Source organism: Haliotis rufescens, unplaced genomic scaffold (assembly GCF_023055435.1).
Source record: "Haliotis rufescens isolate VD_foot unplaced genomic scaffold, xgHalRufe1.0.p SCAF_37, whole genome shotgun sequence".
Classification (NCBI taxonomy): domain Eukaryota; kingdom Metazoa; phylum Mollusca; class Gastropoda; order Lepetellida; family Haliotidae; genus Haliotis; species Haliotis rufescens.
In genome coordinates, this window is record NW_025964079.1 from 4,176,352 (window position 1) to 4,199,887 (window position 23,536).

General features: G+C 41.2%; 1 protein-coding gene across 1 annotated transcript; it reads left to right on the top strand.

Moving 5' to 3' along the window:
- Window positions 1-3,635: 3,635 nt before the first annotated feature.
- LOC124144336 lies at window positions 3,636-23,154 on the top strand. Its single transcript, XM_046513694.2, has 5 exons — window positions 3,636-3,746; window positions 17,657-18,694; window positions 19,250-19,419; window positions 19,877-21,961; window positions 22,577-23,154. The coding sequence occupies exons 2-5, from the start codon at window positions 17,691-17,693 to the stop codon at window positions 22,924-22,926; spliced, it is 3,609 nt and encodes a 1,202-aa protein (XP_046369650.2). The 5' UTR covers window positions 3,636-3,746; window positions 17,657-17,690; the 3' UTR covers window positions 22,927-23,154.
- The last annotated feature ends 382 nt before the right edge of the window (window positions 23,155-23,536 follow it).

A 23,536-nucleotide genomic window follows, 5' to 3' on the forward strand; every position in this document is an offset into this window, starting at 1 on the left:
GGAAAACATTTAATAAATTTCAAATCTCTGTTCGCTCCAGCAAAGATGTTACCTGATGTGAGACGAACTGCGCATTGTACGCAAAACATTTTGTTACCGAAATATGTACCCCAGAATATATATCTGCATCACACTCAATTGTCAAAAAACGTACTTGCCGCTAGTATATTACATACTTTGGTGTAAAACAAACACAACAAACAAACGGGAAGAGTTTCTACACGCTTTCGATGTCTTAATAGTCGCTTTCATAATGTCGTGATGGAGTCAGTCAACTTTTAGCAATATTCCGGTCATTCGGCGTGAGAAACGAATGCGATTACCGCTAGGCTGTCCCAATTGCGTGGATCGATGCTCATGGTGTCAATCACTGGATTGTCTAGTCCAGACTCGATTATTTACAGACAGCCGTCACAAAGCTGTACTTTTGCTGAGTGCGGCGTTAAACGACACACAATCGAATCAATCCTAAGTCAAACGTTTTAATTACTGTAGCAACCGTTTAATAGTTATATCCGTGTACGCGAGTCTTTCAGTTCGATTGATTCAATAATATTCAAAGGGTGGCCTCATACGAGAATCTTCAAGAAAACGCAGTGAAGTCAATAAGGAAGTTGAAACGACGAAATGTTTGAATTCGATTAAAGTGGCTGCCTCATATTCCCTGTAAACCGGATCAGATGTGAATTAGATAAAAGCGACAAAACACTTTCCATATTCATAAGAAATGTAAACCACATGCTCAAGCCAAACTGAGAATAATAGTAATAAATAATGCCTAAATGGCTTTCCTTCACAAAGCATCAGCATATATTCTGAGCCACAAATTGTGAAAAAGGCGCACTAAATTTTAAATAACAATTCTACGGAAGCTTAGTAGGGCCACGGTGAATTCTTTTGTCTCAGTATCTCCTACGTAGGACTTATTATCTCCAAGGTAGGACTTAGTAGAAGATAGTGATTCTAGGCCATACAAAGTCCTATGTAGGAAATAGTAAGTCTAGGCCATACTAAGTCCTACGTATGAGATAGTAAGTCCTACGTAGGAGATAGTAAGTCCTACGTAGGAGATAGTAAGTCCTACGTAGGAGATAGTAATTCTAGGCCATACAAAGTCCTACGTAGGAGATAGCAAGTCCTATGTAGGAGATAGTATTTCTATGCCATACTAAGTCCTACGTAGGAGATAGTAAGTCCTACGTAGGAGATACTAAGTCCCACGTAGAAGATACTAAGTCCTACGTACGTTGGGGATATTTCGACAAAAATTTTTTACCGTGGCCCCACTACGCTTCCGTACAGTACACATATCTTGTTTTTGTGGTATGAGCTTGTACCGACTGCGCATGTCGAAAATGAAAACAAACAGAGCCCGTCAATCCTTCGTACCAGTTAGTTTTCTTTTAATCTAACCAAGTGATATGTTTGTCTCGATCTTCCACATTTATGTAACTGGAGTACATTTTAATTAATGTCCCACGTGCATTCCTTTTAATCACATGTTTTCAAATATTGTTGATTCGTGCTTTCATGTCGTCTTGTAGTGTTGATGTGTACCTCAGATCACGAGCCTGTTGCTTGTTATACATATTTTAAGACTATTTTCGAATCTCAGATTTATTTATGCTCGGTAATTGTTCATAAAGATAGTAATACTATCTTATCAAGCGCTAGATGTGAAGTTTGACTCGTGAAGATCCGGGTTAGAGAAGGTCTTCAGCACCGATGCTTGCCGTAAGAGGCGACTAACGGTGGTCAGGCTCGCTGACTTGGTTGATGCATGTCGTCGTATCCGAACTGCGTGGATAGATGCTCATGATGTCAATCACTGGACTGTCTGCTTCAGACTCGATTATTTTACACACCGCCGTCATATACCTGAAATATTGCTGAGTGCGGCGTTAAACAACAAACGAATCAAAATGGCAGGAATCCCAACTTTTTCACGCATTCATTAGCTGCAGTAACTGATACACCGGTAGCACGGGGCAATTCACATAGCTTCAAATGGAATGTTAGTGATTGTACCATTAGGAGATATACATTGATGGCGCGGGGCAGTTCCTGTTTACGCCTGAAATTCCGAGTCGAGTCTGCACTAAGCAATGAATCACTAACACGAGAGAGTGTTATGGTTGAACTACTAACATGGTCACTGAACTTGACACGTGGTACGACCTGATGACCAGGCAAGGTATAGCCTTGATTTATGATGTAAACAGCCATTGCTTACAAACACTACCGCAAAGGAGACCCGTGAAGATTCCGGGGTAGAATAGGTCTTCAACAACCCATACTTGCCGTAAAAGGCGACTAACGGGTTCGGGTGGTCAGGCTCGCTGACTTGGTTGATGCATGGCATTGATCCCAATTGCGTGGATCGATGCTTATGATATCAATCACTGGATTGTCTGGTCCAGACTCGATTATTTACAGACCGCCGTCATATAGCTGGAATATTGCTGAATGCGGCGTTAAACAACAAACCAACCAACCAACTTATAATAATAAAGTTGACATCCATCAATACTCTTCCTTATTTCAATAAGGTTCACAAATCCACGACTAACGGATATATAGCAGTGAAAATTATACGAATGGATTACTGACAATAAGTGATAAGATTTGGTTGGTTGGTTGGTTGGTTGTTTAACGCCGCACTCAGCAATATTCCAGCTATATGGCGGTATAGTGTCTATGATTCTGGTGTTGAAGAAGCAGTACATGTACCAGTGAAATTAAGGTTAACAAGCCGACGGGTGATACACGAGATTTAATTGTCATTAATGATTCAATGAGTCTTCATAATCTGTATGCATCAGGGAAACTGACGTCAAAAGAAAACTGAATAGTCATACGGCCCGTGAAGATCCGCGTTAAAATAGGTCTCCAGCAGGGGATCTTCATGGGTCTGTGAACCAAAAGTACACCATTTTGACAGTCATCTTGATCAAATATGTGAATAAATATTCTTCCCCTTGAAGATCCGGGGTAGAATAGGTCTCCAGCAGGGGATCTTCATGGGTCCGTGAACCAAAAGTACACCATCTTGACAGTCATCTTCATCAAATATGTGAATAAATATTCTTCCCCTTGAAGATCCGGGGTAGAATAGGTCTCCAGCAGGGGATCTTCATGGGTCTGTGAACCAAAAGTACACCATCTTGATCAAATATGTGAATAAATATTCTTCCCCTTGAAGATCCGGGGTAGAATAGGTCTTCGGCAAACCCATGCTTGCCGTAAAAGGCGCCATGCTTGTCGTAAGAGGCGACTAACGGGATGGGTTGAAGCATGTCATTCAATCCCAATTGCGGGGATCGGTGCTCATGATATCAATCACCGGATTGTCTGGCACCGATTATTTATAGCGGGAATATTGCTAAGTGCGGCGTAAACTAACCAACCAACCAATATGTGTCGTAAACTTCATGTTGAACTGCTCGTCACGGTGATGTAATTTCGAACAAGAACCCATTGAGAATAAGAAAAGTCGGTGCATGCATCTTGTCAAATATCTCACTTACATTTCAATTTCTAAGAAACATTCTGTCGAGTTAAAAAGAGAACACGGTAGTTTGTTTCTCAAATGATAGCTTCTGACTTGTTTGACTAGTTCGACAAGGAAGTTATATCATTGCACACCGAGAACGCCGGGGCCATGGGGAAAGTGAAACCAGATTCCCCGTAAAAAGACCAGCAGAAAGCAGTTACCTCATACTGACATGCCGGAGCCATCAACGACGGTAAGATAACATTTTACTGTTGAAGTTATGTCCAGCTTTTAAAAGAGGGGTTACACCAATTCACTCACTAACCCGTATCGTCAATACAGTTCCGCTTCTTACCTGGTAAGATACCATGCTTTTTTGTCCTTTCAATTATTTTTATACTCAAGTGTAAATTTAATGTAGAATTTGTGTGTCCTGGGTATTATCGGGACAGATTGGTTTATTCTGTTTTTGGTTTCGGTTAAAAAACAAATGAGCAGGTGAACAGTTTTAAGGTAAATCAAAGGTTGAACTATCCGTAAGACCCGTGAAGATTCCGGGGTAGGATTAGGCCTTCAGCAACCCATACTTGCCGTAAAAGGCGACTAAAGGGGATCGGGTGGTCAGGCTCTCTGACTTGGTTGATACATGTCATCGATCCCAAATGCGTGGATCGATGCTCATGATATCAATCACTGGATTTTCTGGTCCAGACTCGATTATTTACAGACCGCCGTCATATATAGATGGAAAATTGCTGAGTGCGGCGTTAAAAAACAAACCAAACGAAACCGTAGACTACAACGAACCTGAAGCATTAAGGTAAATATTATGCGCGTAAGATATGAAAAAAAAGTTTTCTTTTTCATACCATTTGTCAATAATCGCTTCATTGATAATGAACAGTCGTTTATGTTCGCTGTATATGTTTGACAATCGATAGAGGATTTGAATCAGTGAATCTGTACGGAGAACGTTTGTAACTCATAAATACATACTTCCCTGACCGCCTCCGTGATCTTGTGGTAGAGCGTCCGCCCGGAGAGCGGAAGGTCCAGGGTTCGATCCCGGGCCGCGTCATACAAAAAGACGTTAAAAGATTGTACTTGTTGTTACCCTGTCTGGCGCTCGGCATTAAGGGGCTAAAACAAGGACTGGTCGGCTCGGAGTCAGTATACTGTGTCTGAGTGGGGTATTCATGTTAAACTGCGGCATGGTATCTCAGTGAGCTAGCACTATAAATCGGCATCAGTCCGGACAAGTACAAGCAGCCACACACACACATACACGTGCATGCACGTCGCTATATAAGTGCAATAATCTTGGACGCGACGTTAAACCCCATTTCACCTCACCACATACTTCCCTGATTGTGTTTCGCTCTTTGCGAGTGTACTCGCTGGTGCAGTCACTTTCATAACGCATTATGAACGAGCGTGAATACAAAAGTCCGTCCTTGCATGGACATATATGGTTGATTAACGCGTAGTCGTCAGTGAAAGTCAACGATGAGGAGGTTTTTCCTGAAATCATTGATACTTGTGGAACGTAATTACAGATAATAGCCAGCGATTAACAATGTGTGCTTGTCGCATCAGTGCATTTTCTGGTATGACTAATAGTATTCTTTGTTTGTTTGTTTGTTGCTTAGCGGCAAGCATGGGTTGCTGAAGACCTATTCTAACCCGGATCTTCACGGGCCGTATGACTATTCAGTTTTCTTTAGACGTCGTTTCCCTGATGCATACGTATTATGTAGACTCGTTAAATCATAAATGACAATTGAATTAAATCTCGTGTATAACCCGTCGGCTTGTTAACCTTAATTTCACTGGTAGATGTTCTGCTTCTTCAACACTAGAATCATAGACATATATTCATTTCTTATCACTTATTGTCAGTAATCCATTCGTATAATTTTCACCGCTATATATCCCTTAGCCACGTGAATTTGTGAACCTTATTGAAATAAGGAAGAGAATTTATGGATGTCAACTTCATTATTATAAGGAACACAACGACTTATGAAGGAGTAAGCATATACTCCGAAACGTTGTTCCTCTTAATAAAGTTGACATCCATAAATTCTCTTCCTTGTGTGTATCACTTCTTAATGCCTTTCAAAGACTTATAGAAATAGATGTTTTAAAATATAGCTATGGATCGATGTTTTCTGAATTGTGAGGATTTATCAACAATTGCTTATCTTTATACTTTATACACGATAAGTGAGTGAGTGAGTTAAAATTTAACGTAGATCGTATTGTATCTATAGCCTTCGTCTCCATGAACCTTATCCCGATTTTTTTTAATACGTCGTGAAGATAGGTACAGTATCTTAACATTTACATATATAGTCATATTCAGATGATGTCTCTACAGGTAAGTAAGGGCAAGCTTCTTAACTTTGTTTATTATATGATAATAATTTTTCCTCCTGGTTCTGAATGTGGAACACAGGCTTTAGGGTTACATCTGTATCATTGTATTTTAATGCGATTTGAATATTATTATTTACTATAATACTTACTTCATGTTTTAAATGAGACTTCATGTTGTAATTTGACATGTCACCAAAAATTACAATTATTGCTTGTTAGCTCAACACAACTGACAAATACTCTAAAAGATATGTCTAGGAAACCATTAATGTAAATTGAAAACATATATATTGTAAATGCCTAAATGATGTATCCATGATCAAGTAGAAGATATATTGACAGTAGTGCTGGGGTTTTATTCAACAAACCCGTGAAAACAACACTCAATGTTTACCTCTCCTGGCGGCCATTATGCAACGACCAGCTTACATACAACCCCGCGCTCACGTCTGCATGTCTCTTTCTGTGGTACGGTAATTAGTAGAACCCTCTCCCCCAAGTGTATCCTCCATGATATAATCTACTCTCATTAATTAATTGCTGCCTTTTCCCAGCGTCACGGCTTGGGAGCTGAGACAAAAAAACAAAAACATCATAAAGTAATTAGGGTCCAATAAAAACAACGCTCCGCCAAACCTCATAAACATGATCACTGAAAGTCGTACTACAGACGTTTAATGTCAAATCACAAAAAGCATTTGAATAGCAATAACATTTACCAGGATCAAGTATTCTCTTGACACCATCGCAAAACATCATGTAGAAGCCACAACAGTACTCGATTATTTACAGACCGCAGTCATATAGCTGGAATATTACTGAGTGCGGCGTAAAACAACCAACCAACCAACATATAATTAAATGTGTGTTAACATTTTTCGTCAGGAAATACAAAAAATATCTCATTGTTACCACCTCCAATTCAGCTTAACACGGGTCCTCCTTTGGTCAAAAGTTTGTTCCCCCTGTAATGAGTGTGTCACGCGGTGCACACGAGTGACGAACGGGTTGCAAACCCGTGTTCAACGCGTTGCGGACGGGTTCCACACGAGTGACCAATGGGGTGCACACGGGTTGCGTAACGCGTTGCCCATGCGTGTAAGGGTAATGAGTGGGTGAGTGAGTTTGGTTTTACGCCGCTTTTAGCAATATTCCAGCAATATCACGGCGGGGGACACCAGAAATGGGCTTCACACATTGTACCCATGTCGGGATTCGAACCCGGATCTTCGGCGTGACGAGCGAACGCTTTAACCACTAGGCTACCCGACCGCCCTAAGGAGAATGAACTTCTAGGCAGTAGTGTACCACATGGGATTGATCTTCGATATGACCATTACATTTTCTATATGTAAATAGAAGGGCTGTCCCTTGTTCGTTAAACTTGCGGATGATAAACCCCCACGCCCTCCTCCTGTACGGTAGTATTTGTAAGCAATGGCTGTTTAAATCATAAATCAAGGCTATACCTTGCCTGGTCATCAGGTCGTACCACGTGTCAAGTTCAGTGACCATGTTATTAGTTCAACCATAACACTCACTCGTGTAGGGGGCACGGGTGGCCAAGTCGTCTAAGGCGCCGCGATTCGCTGTGCAGAGTTGCGTCCCTTGGGCACGCCAGAAACCTATGATTGTGGGTTCGAATCCCGGTTCGCCCCGATTATGTTTCTAGGTTTGTCAGCACCATACCCGTGCTCGTGGGTTTCACCGAAGTGGTAAACGTCGGAGACCTGCATCACTTCGGGCTTTCCTCCCACATTAAGCTGACACGCAGCGATATAACTGGAATACTGTTAAAAGCGGCGTTAAACCAAACTCACTCACTCACTCACTCAGTGGTCGTAAAAGGCAATATCGCGCTGAAAAATGGATCATTGATAACACCGGGTGTTCATACTGACTTTATAGAGACTGCATCCTATTAAGGGCATATTGATTATTCTGTAGGTCATGTGTACAATCCAAGGCCATTACAGGGAAGTGGAAAATGTTGTCAGTAATCCAGGACAGTGAAACCACAACTCAAACACAGTGTAGCCCATGTGTACATGGGAGCGCTCACATACTTATCGCCAACACCTGATGTCATCAGGCGGCGTTAAACCCAACTCACTCACTCACTCACTCACTCGTGTTAGTGATTCATTGACTCGACTCGGAATGTCAGGCGTAAACAGGAACTGCCCCGCGCCATCAGTGTATCTCCTTATGGAACAATCACTAACATTCCATTTGAAGCTATGTGAATTGCCTCGCGCTACCGGTGTATCAGTTACTGCAGCTAATGAATGAGTGAATAAGTTAGGATTCCTGCCATTTTGATTTGTTTGTTGTTTAACGCCGCACTCGGCAATATTTCGGGTATAATCTGTACCAGACAATCCAGTGACTGACATCATGAGCATCTATCCACGCAATTGGGATCGATGACATGCATCAACCAAGTCAGCGAGCCTGACCACCCGATCCCGTTAGTCGCCTTTTACGGCTAGCATGGGTTGCTGAAGACCTGTTCTGACCTGCCATTTTGAACAGTACTACTCTATGGGCGATCTATTTCAATTTATCTTCCCTTCACTAACCCGCTAGGTGCGCTGACCCGGACGGTCCAACTTTAAACTGAAGGGGCATGTGGTGTGCGCGGCGCAATACATGTTACTCATTCGTCACCACTCGCCCCTTTCCGTAACCTGCAAGAAGACTCGTCCCCCTATCGATGACATTCGTGACCAACTCGTGTTATTCCGGTACAAGCCGAATAGCGACTCGTGCCTATCTCGTGGCCATTTTAGCGACCGGGTTCCGTCTTATCGCAAACGGGCATACCTAAAACAATTGTCAACTCGTTGCGTAATGGTTCACAAATTTCCCCATATATTACATATATTTCAGATGCAATTTAAAGCACATCGGGACGTGCGGAATTATGAAGTATGATTGAACACATTTAACTGTGTCTTTGTTATATTTTTAGATGCAAGACATATGTAAAATCAAAAATTATTCGTGAAGGATTCTTTGACGAAGAACTTGAAATCAAACGCGCATTCTGATTGGTTTGTCGTATTTTCGCACATAACATTCATCGATAGGGGGACGAGTCTTCTTGCAGGTAACGGAAAGGGGCGAGTGGTGACGAATGTATCGATGAATGTTCATTCGTGACTCGTGTTATTCCGGGACAAGCCGAATAGCGACCTCTGCCCTTCTCATGGCCATTTTTGCGACCGGGTTGAGTCTTAGCGCAAACGGGCATACCTAAAACAATTGTCAACTCTTTGTGTAATGGTTCACAAATATTTTCTCATATATTATATATATTTCAGATGCAATTTAAAGCACATCGGGACATGCGGAATTATATAATATGATTGAACACATTTAACTGTGTCTTGGGTATATTTTTAGATGCAAGACACATGTAAAATCCAAAATTACTTCTGAGGGATTCTTTGACGAAGAACTTCAAATCATACGCGCATTCAGATTGGTTTGTCGTATTTTCGCACATAACATTCATTGAAAAGAGACGAGTCTTCTTGCAGGTTACGGAAAGGGGCGAGTGGTGACGAATGGATGAATGCTATCAGAATCATAATGCGCGGGATCGATGACATGTATCAACCAAGTCAGCGAGCCTGACCACCCGATCCCGTTAATCGCCTTTTATGGCAAGTATGGGTTGCTGAAGACCTATTCTACACCGGAATCTTCACGGGTCATTTGTTATTAGTTCCGCGAAACGATAAGTGAACTTGGAGCCCGGCTCCAGCTGGCATTAGCGGCGACCGTCCCGGTACGGCAGTTTCAAAAACAATGTCAAACAGCACCTGCTCTTCGATCTTCTTCAGTTTTTGAAACTGCCGTATTCAGAACTTTCTATTGTGCACAACCACCAGTGGCTAAAGTGATGACGTAAATCCTGCTGGGGTATCATGCAGGAGACAGAGGTACTTTAAGTCCCCATGATCCCCAGCGAGGTGGCCTTGCTTTGGTTACTGGTGGCCTATAGCCCGTGTTTTAGGGTGAGTTAAAATTGAACGTCACATCGGCAATATTTGAACCATATAAAACTGTATACATAATATTGTTATGCTCAAATATGTTTCATAAATTGTTTCTAAATGTAGTATGCTCAAATATGTTTTACAACTTGTTTTTAAACAAAACTTTGCATTAATGACTAAATTGTATATATATTAACTTGGTCTCGTCGCTATATGGCTGAGATAATGCCGATGTGACGTTAAATTCTAACTCACTCACACTCACTTCAGAACTTTCTATTTTGTGATTTGTGACCCATATGGTGTAAGTCCCACTGTGTAGCCTAATCCCAAATTAGTCGGCCATCAGGAACCATGTGAACTGACACAGGTTCATTCAGGGAAATAGATACTGCATCTGCATATTAAAAATAAGATATTGTTTTTCTGCTACAGTGCTTCAGCATTTGATAATAAAATACTTAAGTTTGTTTTTCTTTGGTTAAAAAGTTCCAGCGTAAACAAAAACGTTGTTCTTGTGATCGAAATATGAACGAATGCATGTGGCGAAAGTCGTCCAGTAAAGTTTTGGTTTGTTTGTTGTTTAACGCCGCACTCAGCAATATTTCAGCTATATGACGGCCGTCTGTCTGTAAATAATCGAGTCTGGACCAGACAATCTAGTGATTAACACCATGAGCATCGATCCACGCAATTGGGATCGATGACATGCATCAACCAAGTCAGCGATCCCGTTATATTAGTCGCCTTTTACGACAAGCATGGGTAGCTGAAGACCCATTCCACCCCGGATCTTCACGGGTCTCGTCCAGTAAAGGTCAGGGTTGACACCCTGTAATTCAAATTATGAGAATAACGAAACGGGCTATGTGCACACTGCACATGTGAGAAATATATGCACTGGTATGTTTTACCCCTTGAAGATCCCAATTGCGTGGGTCGATGTTCATGATGTATATCACTGGATTGTCTGGTCCAGACTTGATTATTTACAGACCGCCGTCATATAGCTGGAATATTGCTCAGTGCGGCGTTAAACAGCAAACCAAGTCAAACCCCCCAAAAATAACTGAAGCTTCCGAATATTTTTTCTGCTGCCTATACTATGGAACATCTAAACAAAAAGACCTTTTCAAAATGTATACATTGCATTTCAGTGAGTGAGTGAGTTAGTTAGTTAAAGTTTAACGTCACATCGGCAATATTTCAACCACATCGCGTGACTCATTGCATTTCAACACGCCTTAAAACATATACATTTACATAAAGTATGAATGTAGGTTCAGGTTATAGTAGGACAATATCAATGAAATTTTAACGGGATCGCAGCTGACAGTAAAATTGCATGTTTCCTGTTATATGGGTGCAAAGTATGACAAAACAAGTATAATATATCACACTTTGTACTGTAGGCCATAGGGCAATGTCTGGTAAAACTGGTCGTTGTACTTATTTGTCAGTAATGAGTTATCAAATATTGGTTGCAATTATCAACATGGATGTATATATACGGAACCAAATTAAAAACTTCACAATCCTAAAATTTTAACATTTTGACCAGTTATCATTATGGGCCCTTATTGTGTATTTAAACAGTAATGGCCACGTATTGTCTTCAGATAACACCCGTTTTTGTGCAGAAGAATCGATCAAAATCATGTGCACAGCACTATAGTGGCAAAAGTGGTTTTTCACGTGCAACTGGTCACGTGGCCATAATACCGCACGTGTTTTCAGCCATACTTGTTAGCAGTCATTACCAAAAATAGAAAAACACAAGAAAACAAAAGTCTTTACGGCCATTTGTCATGCCACGCCTTTCAAATGTGCAACGTGAACGTGCCATCGGCATGTTGCAGACGGGAACGTCCGTACCTGAAGTCGCAAGGACGATGGGTTGAAGTCAACGGACTGTTTATGATTTACAGACGCGTCTACAGCAAACGGCTTCCACCGCTGATCGCCCTCGGCCAGGTCGACCACGTGTGACGTCACATGCAGAGGATCGTCAGACTGTCTGACGTCACCTCCGTAACCGATTTTTGACGGCTACATCAACCAGAAATGAACTGTTTAGGGGTAGACTGAGTGCGCAAACTGTTCGAAACCGTCTGAGAACTGCTCACCTTCAAGCACAACGGCCATACTGCGGGCCGATTCTGACTCAATAACACAGACGTCAACGTCAATTGTGGGCACAGCGACACTTACGATGGACTCAGAGGAATTGGAATCAAGTCGTCTTCAGTGATGAATCCCGATTTAATCTTCGATTTGATGATGGTAGGGCGAGGGTGTGGAGGCGCCGTCATGAACGTTACGCCCAGTGTTATGTACAGGAAGTTGACAGATTTCGAGGCGGAAGTGTCATGGTGTGGGGTGCTTTCTGTGGCAATGCGCGTTCCAGGCTTCTTGTCATCCGTGGCAACCTCAACGCTGCTGCTTACCGCGACCAGGTACTGGCACCAGAACTTCTGCCTTTTATGGCAGCACATGGACCCGGTTTGATCTTCCAACACGACAATGCCAGACCCCACACAGCAATTTTGACAAGGAATTCCCTTCAGAATGCGGGAGTCAACGTCATGGACTGGCCGTCAAGGTCTCCCGACCTCAATCCCATCGTACACGTCTGGGATGCTCTTGGCAGAAGTCTGCGCACTCTCCAGAACCAACCACAGAATTTGCAAGATCTTGGCACCATTTTGCAGCAACAATGGCGTCGTCTTCCCAATCATGTGTTCACAAGTATCACAAGGTCCATGCGGAGGCGTTGTGTGGCAGTTGTCAACGCACATGGTGGCCATACACGCTACTGAACTTGTGTGCCATCAGATTCTCGTGCTTGGGACTTATGATTTAAAACGTTGATGTTATTACCGAATACCGTAGGTGCTTGGAACAAATTATGGTTACCACCGTTAATTAAAATCCTTCTTTGGACATTAATGATTAAAAATTACCTTCTCTGATACATTTGTCCGTTGTATATCATATATGGAATTACTTTAAAAAATGTGAGTTTTTAATTTGACTCAATATACATAGCTACTCGTTTTACTGATTTATATGCAATAGAATTTTTTTTAGATCAATTGGATATACGAAATAAGGAATGTATTATTTATGAGTGGATGGTCTCTCGTTTAGATGGTCTCTCGTTTGGATTTAATAAGAAAATAATTATTAAATTTAAAAAGAATAAATGACACGTATCGACAAAATTGGCATGAACATTCAAATATACTCAGCTGCAAACTGATAAATATTTAACTATGATACATGTTACAGTATTAAGAACATTTTGAATATTCACAATTTCCTTACATACATTTCTAGTAAATATATTTCTTAGATCTAACGATATTCAAGTTGTGAATGGTACACACGACGAGGTAACGTATGTTAGATACAAGAGATGCCTCTAATACACGCAAATGCCCTAATACAGGCCGGCACCCATGAATATCCGGGGTGGTTGGTTGGTTGGTTGGTTGGTTTGTTGTTTAACGCCGCACTCAGCAATATTCCAGCTATATGACGGCGGTCTGTAAATAATCGAGTCTGGACCAGACAATCCAGTGATTAATATCATGAGAATCGATCCCAACCATTGGGATGGATGACATGCATCAACCAAGTCAGCGAGCCTGACCACCCGATCCCGTTAGTCGCCTTTTACGACAAGCAAAGTCACCTTTTACCCGCAAACATGGGTTGCTGAAGACCTAGTCTACCCCGGAATCTTCACGGGTAGTTGTGAATGAAGTATGTAGAAAATGTAATGGTTACATCGAAGATTAATTTCATATTTTGTTATGTTATAGTTATCAACATCTTAAAAGAACATATCCTCCTCAATTGTGTACAAAGTTTAACGATATGAAATTGATGATTATTCTCAATTGAGAAAACATCAATTATTAGGATCATGCATATTTGTAAAAACAATTCTGTAATTTAGACATGTTTCACAAATTTATGAGATTAAGTAAAGGATGTACGTAAAAAAGTATGTTTAAAATCGATTACTAAATAAATCAAGAATTATCTATCATGTGTACTCGGACCCCATGGTACCGCGGCATTCATCGTATCGCGGCATTTGTGATTTCCGATAGTTCACGCGGGACACGCCTCTTAGCGGCTGTCTATTAATGCAAATCAGTAACCAGGAAGTGCTCACTTCGTAAACAATTTAATTATTGACTTTTTAAAAGAAATTGAATTGTTGCTAAAATTTTGATTGATATGTTTTGTATATAGTATAGTTTTTATAATTGGTAAAATAAATTTGTTAACTGTGATTGTTAGTGGCTGTATCCTCGAAGGGGGTTGAAGTAGTGTAAAATTATTGTCCCCCTGAGAGGGTATGTAAGACCACGTCTTTCAAAGTCTATTTATTTCTACCACGTTCTTAATAGTAGTATATATGTTCATTTAACTTTGGCTAAATTTGTCATACTCGCCAACAGCTAAAGGGATAATGTAAATCCAGCTGGGGTCCATGCAGGTAGCAAAAGTACTGTAAGTCCCCATGGACCCTAGCATGGTGATCTACCTTCAGCTGCTGGCGATCTATAGCCTGTTTTTATCTTGTATCGTTAGGTATAGTGCTATTCTCTTTTATAATTCCGTACTAGTTTTATATCTTTTTCTGTGGTGAATCTAGTAATTTTACTGTCCTTCGTTGACAGGTTTTTATACAAGTTTCAATATATGTATTATATTTAACTATTGATAGTCACGATATGGCTGAAATATTGCCGATGTGACTTAAAATTTAACTCACTCACTCACTCACACTCGTTAACAATTTCAATTTCCTCGGGATGTTCCGTCTGCTGTAAGTAAGGAGTTATTAATGTGTTGATATTTACTTCTGGCATCATTTTAATATATATAACCCGCAGTTCCCCAAGTAAACTTTCTCTATCGACCTGAACAAGATCATCTGCATATTCATGGCGACTAATGAGATTACGGAAGTTACGTAGTCCGCACATTTTTTCCCGATCTGTGCCCAGAATCTATTGGGAGATCATAAGGGCCATAATGCCAAACTTAGAAATACGTTCTTCACTAGTAACAAAAGATAAATACATACTTTGGGCATACTAGGAGTGCTTTTTATATATTTATTGTTGACTTTTAACATTTTTCCATTTTGTGACAAATTATTGTCATTCAATTTCTTTTTAAACAATCTTAGAATATCATTTCTGATATTTTGTTGTTGACTTATAAAAATATTTTTCTCTTACTTTTCGGTAAATATACATTGAAAACCTATTGCTGATAACACATTTAGAATTTTACTTGTGCTGTCTTTGCACTTGTCTGGACAAATCACTGATGTCTGGCATGATCATACCAAGTGGTTGGTAGATTTATGTCCTCTTTTTGTCCAATTCGGACCTCCATACCCTTTTCTCTGTACCACGATACGATGAAGTTCTCTCCCTTGTCAAACAAAGCGCGAGGCCCGGCTTTTACTCGGAGCTACTAATGTAAATAATGAACTTTTATCAGTAAAATATGCATTGTTTAATAAAATGAATGATATCTGATGTAGAGAACACGAATAATCATAAAGGTTAGTGAGTGCATTTTGTTCCGTTTAGCGTACATGACAGGTACCGCGATACCCCGAGGTTGCAGGCTAATTAACGTGATTGGAAATTGAAGGAACTGTTGTTTAGTGTACTTAATAAATCCAGAATGATCTATCATGTAATTAACGTGATTGATAATTGAAGGAACTGTTGTTTAGTGTACTTAATAAATCCAGAATGATCTATCATGTAATTAACGTGATTGATAATTGAAGGAACTGTTGTTTAGTGTACTTAATAAATCTAGAATGATCTATCATGTAATTAACGTGATTGATAATAGAAGGAACTGTTGTTTGGTGTACTTAATAAATCCAGAATTGTCTATCATGTAATTAACGTGATTGATAATTGAAGGAACTGTTGTTTGGTGTACTTAATAAATCTAGAATTGTCTATCATGTAATTAACGTGATTGATAATTGAAGGAACTGTTAAGTGTGATTATGTCTATTTAACCATCACTCATTAGTAAACACTAATCTGTGGGTGGGTAATTGTGAGTAGAATTATATTGGTTCAATGAAGACTGGGGTATGTATGAATATACAACCTATCATGTTTGAGTGAGTGAATGTGGTTTTACGCCGCTTTTAGCAATATTCCATCAATGTCGCGGCGGGGGACACCAGAAATGGCTTCACACATTGTACCCTTGTGGGGAATCGAACCTGGGCCTTCGGCGTGACGAACGAATGCTTTAACCACTAGGCTACCCCAGCCGTCGTTTGAAATGTTTAAATGTATTGATTTCAAAGGTATATGATTCCCATCAGCATTTTATATAATAAAAAACATGTACAAGTGTTCTTTGAGTACTTACTAAGCGTCAGTACAGTTCACATTTGGGATATAATATTGCTAACTTAAGATATTATCAATTGAAAATCAAACACATCATAAAATCAACCGAGAAGAATAGCCTCTTTCGCTCCTCAGGTTTAAAACATCAAAGCCAGAAAATTACGAGTGCCAAAACATATTCAACTGGGCGTCGGGTAACCTTGTGGTTAAAGCGTTCGCTCGTCACGCCGAAGACCCGGGTTCGATTCCCGACATGGGTACAATGTGTGAAGCCCATTTCTGGTGTCCCCCGCCGTGATATTGCTGGAATATTGCTAAAAGCGGCCTTAAACCATACTCACTCCACTGGTCGTTAAAGGCAATATCGCGGTGAAAAATGGATCATTGATAACACCGGGTGTTCATACTGACTTTATATAGACTGCATCCTAATAAGGGCATATTGATTATTCTGTAGGTCATGTGTACAATCCAAGGCCATTACAGGGAAGTGGAAAATGTTGTCAGTAATCCAGGACAGTGAAACCACAACTCAAACACAGTGTAGCCCATGTGTACATGGGAGCGCTCACATACTTATCGCCAACACCTGATGTTATCAGGCGGTCTGTAAATAATCGAGTCTGACCAAACTATCCAGTGATTGACTTCATGAGCATCGATCCACGCAATTGGTATTCGATGACATGCATCAACCAAGTCAGTGGCCTGACCACCCGATCCCGTTATTCGCCTCTTACGAAAAGCATGGTCGCTTTTTACAAGCTTGGGTTGCTGAAGACCTATACCTATTCAACGTCGCATATTGGACGACGTTATTTTTGAGAGGGAAGGGTCTAGTAATTTGTTCCCCATAGACGTAGCTGGGTTACGCAGTGGCCGAACGATCGCATCCCAAAGTGGTAGAGATATGAAAATCGTTATCAAGAGAAAAGGTACAGATGACCGAAGTGAGGAATGTGAGAATATGTGGGAAATACCAAACTTAACCCACCTGTTCGTAAATTGGACATTTCAGAGTAAATATATTTAGTGAATATGTATGAAGCTTGTACATTTTATCAAAATCATAAATGAGGCTCTACGTAATGTTGATCTCTTATATAAGGAATAAATGACTCGTGGGTATTGTTTATAGTACAATCAAACACTGCAGGGAGAATAAACCACTCGGGACTGAGCTCCTCGTGGTTTATTCTCCCTGCAGTGTTTATTATATGATAAACAACTCCCACTCGTCGTTATTTCTTAAATAAGTCATCAATCCTAACTGTTACTTGTAGGGCAAGTATGGGTTGCTGAAGACCTATTCTACCCAGATGACATCATATGTACATTTGTTTTTTTACTGTTTGCAGACACAAGTACACTGTGTTTTTACAGCCAGCAGCCATGCAGACGGACAGAGTGTATGTTAACTGGAGAGGAGTTGATCATACAAGACAAACCTTGAGCCTGAACCGCCTCTACAGCAGAGATTCCTGGGATCGAGATGACCCAGTGCTGATACACACGTTTTCTCAACATACCTGCCATACGAGGCCCCGTTCCATTGGAAACCTCATTAACCAGCCACCGTGTCTTCCGATGCCTTGTGAGATTAACAGTTACTACAACTTTGACCAACAAGAGCCCATTTACAGCACCGTGAATAACACGGCGAAGAAACGAGCCATATGCTTCGAAAACAGCTTGTTCGATGAGACTGCCTACAATTTGATAGACGATAGAAAATATACAGTTGATGTTATCAACATGAGTGCTGATGGTACGCCATGTTTGCTACCAGAGATGCAGAGGCCACTACATCTTACTGGAGGAGAGCCATCTCCAGTAACGTTCCGAAATCGACCACGCCCTTGTCTGTCAACGATTCAGCCAGAGAACATATATGAACCTGTTGGGAATCGCAGAGCAGTCACCGCCCAGCAGCCTGTCCATGGTCAGTACATCAGCTTTGAGAGAGCTCTATCGATGGACGAAACACCCCCAATTCCTCCAAGGGATAAAATCAATCTTGACCAGCGTGACAGCTTCCTTTGCAACATGGCCCGAAATGAGAGGGTTGAACATACCAAGTCATATGACAAAAAGATATGCCTGCCAAGGCAAATGCAGTCCGAGAGTATGGCCGGAAAGTTATCTTGCCAAACAAAACAGAGGGCAACCCTAAATCCATGTCAAGAAAGAATGAACAGCTGCTGCCGAAACTGCAAATCGATGGGTTTGACAGAACAGCCATTATCACTTTCAGAAACATATATCGATATGAAGAAAGCACACAGGGAGACTGGGGCTGGGTTATCACAAAACATGGAATGGGACTATTATGACATCGGCAAGGTCTCGTCGGAACAGTCGACTGCCATGACACAAACATCAGAGTTTGAACACAGGTATTTTCATTATCATAAGATCATTTACATAATTGTAACCAATTACCGTATTCGACGTAATAAGCGCCCACGGCGACATTTGCTTATATATTGGCTAGTGAACAATCTCATTTAGCACCCCTTCCGATTGATCAATGTACATAAGACTTATTATTTCACGTATAATACGCACTCGTGTGCTACATGCACCCTTAATTATGGGCAATTACATTCTGGAAAAATATATCTGTCGTATATAAACATTTCAGGCTGTCAGCATAAACCACCAAATTTATCTTTAACTCTGTTTTTTTTCACCAAAGTAATATTCTAATAAGAGCCCCCTATTACTAATTTTGAGTGCGCCCTGGGCGCTTATTACGTCGAATACGGTATAGCAATATAAGGAATAAAAGCAAAAACCCTTTCCATATTTATAAGAAATTTCTGCAATGAGCAAAGTCGATTGTACGGTTTCTATTATAATAAGCATGACCTTCCAAATGATGTGACTGGGCCACATTGATTATTATGGTACTCTACAAACTCTAGTTTCTTATTGTCTTTATTTTTCAGACAGCCGAAAATTTTGTCTCGCACCAGCAGTATTGACACACTTTCATCGGTGGCCACTTCCATTCAGACACCAGCTTGGTTTGATGATCTAATAACAACCTCCTTCGCCAACTATGCTTTGGGAAACCAGCGCCACAGCCGCAGTATGGGCACATTGCCAGAGTCGATAGGTAAGTAGACCTGTGAAGATCCTGGGTAGAATAGGTCTTCAGCAACACATGCTTGTCGTAAGAGGCGACTAACGGGACCGGGTGGTCAGGCTTGCTGACTTGGTTGATGATGCATGTCATCGTATTACTATTGCGTGAATCGATGCTCATGATGTCAATCACTGGATTGTCTGGTCCAGCCTCGATTATTGTCAGACCGCCGTCGTATAGCTGGAATACTGCTGAGTGCGGCGTTGAACAACAAACAAAACATTCGTAAAGCAACTTGTTACTGTATGATGCATAACCTGTTATTATGGTTACATTCATATCAACTTCACATGTTATGACAATTATAGTCTTCATAATGAGTTATATATTTCTTGGAAGATAATCTCTGATATGAATGTACCACTAGGTATTTAGTAGATATGTTACAGTAGATATTGTTATGTTTTGAACCATTTTGTAATTTCAGGTAGCATGGACTTCACTAACAACATCAAAAGAGATCAACGAGTCTTCGCAAAGACACATATGTACCAATTAGTCAAATCTCAGTTCAGACGAGATGGTCATATCGTCATCACTGGTAGGCCAGGGACAGGGAAGACAGCGATGGCATATCAGATTCTCCGAGATATTGTTGCTGAAGGGGCAACTCCAATTGTAGTTGACTCCCCTGGAGACTTCCCAGATCGTAAACCTAGTGGAAATGTGATCATCCTGATTGACGACATGTTTGGCTCATACAAATATGAAGAGCATGATATTGACCTGTGGAACAAGATCTTGAAAAAGCTGGAAGGAATCTTGGATGAGCAAACTAGAAAGCAGAACCGGCATCTGTCATTCTTCTTTATTTGTACCTCAAGGACATATGTTTTGAGAGAAGCACTGCCCTTTCTTGGAAAATATAACAGCACAATTTTCAGCAGTCAGTATATCGTTGACCTGGGGAAAGAGGACGGCTATACAAATGTGGAGAGGATGAACATACTTGACAACCACACCCAGGAAGGAACGCTGCGGGGGAATACAATTGATCGTGCAGAGAAAGAAGACATTATTCACTGCAGTACGTATGCATTCCCACAAACCTGTCAACTCTATTCAGCAAGTCAACAACTACCTGGAAAATCATTGCTCTTCTTCCAATGGCCAGTCAAGTACCTGGTGGACATTCTCGAGCCCCTCTACCTGAGCGACAAAAAGAAATTTGCTGCTTTGCTCTTGATTGCAATCTATAGGAACAAACTGAATATCACACCACTTTCAAATGACAAGAATGTTGACGATGATTTCAAGGAAAGTCTTCGACTTGCTGAGAAGTACACAGATGTCAAGGATAAAAAACTATCCCCATCAGAAATCTATCAAGATCTCAAGATAATGACTGGAAGTTTCGTCTCATTAAATGGGGATTCAGTTTCCTTCCTTCATCCAGTCATATACGATGCTGTAGTTTACATTGTCGGTGAGAGAAGTTCTGAATTTGTCCTGAAACACAGCACCATGAGATTCATCTATGACAGAGTCCGACTGATCCCATCAACTGAATCTGGAATAGTCTCTCGGCCAACAGAAGGGGACAGGTCACAGTTTTTGCTCCATTTGGCACCAGCTCACTTCCAATCATTGGCAAAACGTTTCGGGCAAGAAATTTCAGCTGGACATTTTGCTCTCGTTTGTGCGCATGAAGCATGTGTACTTCCTGAGTTTGTGGAGATCTTGTTTGACTACCTGAAGCGTAAAGGGCGAGTGGCACGATCAGCTTCGAAACTGTCTAAGAGGTTGGGAGCCCGATCTACAATCCACAATTCAGACGTCATGTATGGTGGCAAGTTCCTATACTGGACGGTTTGGAACAAATCCATGGAACTTTGTAAGATCTTTCTCGAGAAATTGCTCTTTACAAAGAGAGAAAAATGTCAAGCTGTCATAGGATGTTCCCTATCTGGAAATGTCCAGGCAATGTCACTCCTGTTGGATTCACTTGGATCAGAACATGTAACATATGAACTAGATCCCACCATGCCTTACCTGATGATGGATCAGCCAGAACGTGCACAGAAACTTGTCCTACAGATAGTAATCCTCGGTTCAACGCCACTACACATTGCATCAGAGAGAGGTCGACTTGGAATCGTGAAGCTTCTGCTATCAAGAGATTTTGACATCAACGAAAAGGGGCCGAGGGTAGCAGCAACTCCTCTCCACTACGCATGCCAAGGAGGCCACATGGACGTTGTCTGCTACCTACTGCAGAATGGTGCGGAAATCAACAGTCCTGACTGGGTGTTGAGGACCCCTCTGCACTGGGCTGCGTCTTGTGGAGAATCAGACATTGTTAAGATCTTAACGTTCAACAGTGCTCACCTTGATGTGAAGGATGATGAAGGGTTGACCCCCCTTCACTGTGCAGCATGGGGTGGACATTTGCAGACTTGCATTACTCTCCTGAATGGCGGGGCTTCCCCTAAAGTTCGGACTCGGTACAACAAGACTCCCCTAGAAATCAGCATTGATGAAAGCTTCAGAAGAAAGTTTCAAGACACAATCGGTATTGAATTAAGGGTTGTCAGTGTATGAGTTTATGGTTTTACGCCGCTTTTAGCATTATTCCAGCAATATCACGGCGGGGGACACCAGAAATTGAAGATCCGGGGTAGAATAGGTCTTCAGCAACCAATGGTTTCCGTACAAGGCGACTATGCTTGTCGTAAAAGGCGACTAACGGGATCGGGTGGTCAGGCTCGCTGAATTGGTGGCGTGGATCGATGCTCATGATATCAATCACTGGATTGTCTGGTCCACACTCGATTATTTTACAGACGGCCGTCATATAGCTGTAATATTGCTATAAAACAACAAACCTTCCAACCATCCATCCAACATGGTCTTTGGCGCTAACCTTTAACCACAAGGCTATCCGACCGCCCCTTTTTTTGAATGTTTATAGCATTATAGCGACAAAGTTGACACGATATCTATATTCGTTCATTGCAAAATAAACCACGAAATAATTGGTATATCTTAGTCAAAAGACCAGTTCATATTGCTTGACTTTCTGACTTACTAAGAGTTGTAAACATAATTTCAACAGCCCACATTTTTTACATTTAATATTTTGATCTTGAATTGCTTGTGAACTTTACACAACACGTGTTTGTTTCAGTTTTCGACTTTGATTGCTATGTGGACAATTCCGGCCAAGCTGCATTCAGGGTCGGACTCCGAGGACCGTTAATTCTGTCAGTGGCAGCATCTGCAATAATGATCAAGAGACCAAGGAACCACGAAATACTATTCGAGTGGACATTCAGATCAATCAGGCGTTTTGGTCACACTGAAATATCTTTCAAGTTTGAGGCTGGCAGAAACTGTGAGACCGGAGAAGGGGTGTTCATCCTGCTGACGGTCGATGGCGATGACATCATGGAGTGCATCAGGATGCGACTGAAGTCACAAGAAGAATCCGCTGACCCTGGGCTACTGGTACACAGGAGGGCGCCACCTATGTACTAAGGACGATGTCAGACGTGTGTATTTCATGTCCTTGGTTTCTTTGAAGATAAACCAACCAACAGTTCCAAGAACAAGCCACATCCAATTTGTTTCAAAGGTGTCAAATGATTGGTTGGTTGGTTCGTTGTTTAACGCCGCACTCAGCAATATCCCAGCTATATGACGGCGGTCTGTAAAATAATCGACTTTGGACCAGACAATCCAGTGATTGATATTATGAGCATCGATCCACGCAATTGGGATCGATGACATGTATCAACCAAGTCAGCGAGCCTGACCACCCGATCCCGTAAGTCGCCTTTTACGACAAGCATAGTCACCTTTTACGGCAAGGATGGGTTGCTGAAGACCTATTCTACCACGGAATCTTCACGGGTCGTATCAAATGAAAGACATAACATTCCAAGATTCCAAATTCAGACAGACTGTGTAAAACTATTTAAAATCGTGTCATAAACAGTGAAGCTTTATAAGCGAAGAAACTTTTAATCTGGATGTTGTGCTTAATACTTGTGTTACAGCTGAGACATTTTATAAATATAAAACTGTTTCATATATAATGTTTGTTTCTTTGTTGTTTAACGCCACACTCCAGCTATATGACGGCAGA

Coding starts and splice junctions, on each gene's coding strand:
- LOC124144336 (XM_046513694.2), top strand. CDS start 17,691: ATGCAGACGGACAGAGTGTATGTTAACTGGAGAGGAGTTGATCATACA. Junction 18,695..19,249: donor ACATCAGAGTTTGAACACAG/GTATTTTCATTA, acceptor TTTATTTTTCAG/ACAGCCGAAAATTTTGTCTC. Junction 19,420..19,876: donor CACATTGCCAGAGTCGATAG/GTAAGTAGACCT, acceptor TTGTAATTTCAG/GTAGCATGGACTTCACTAAC.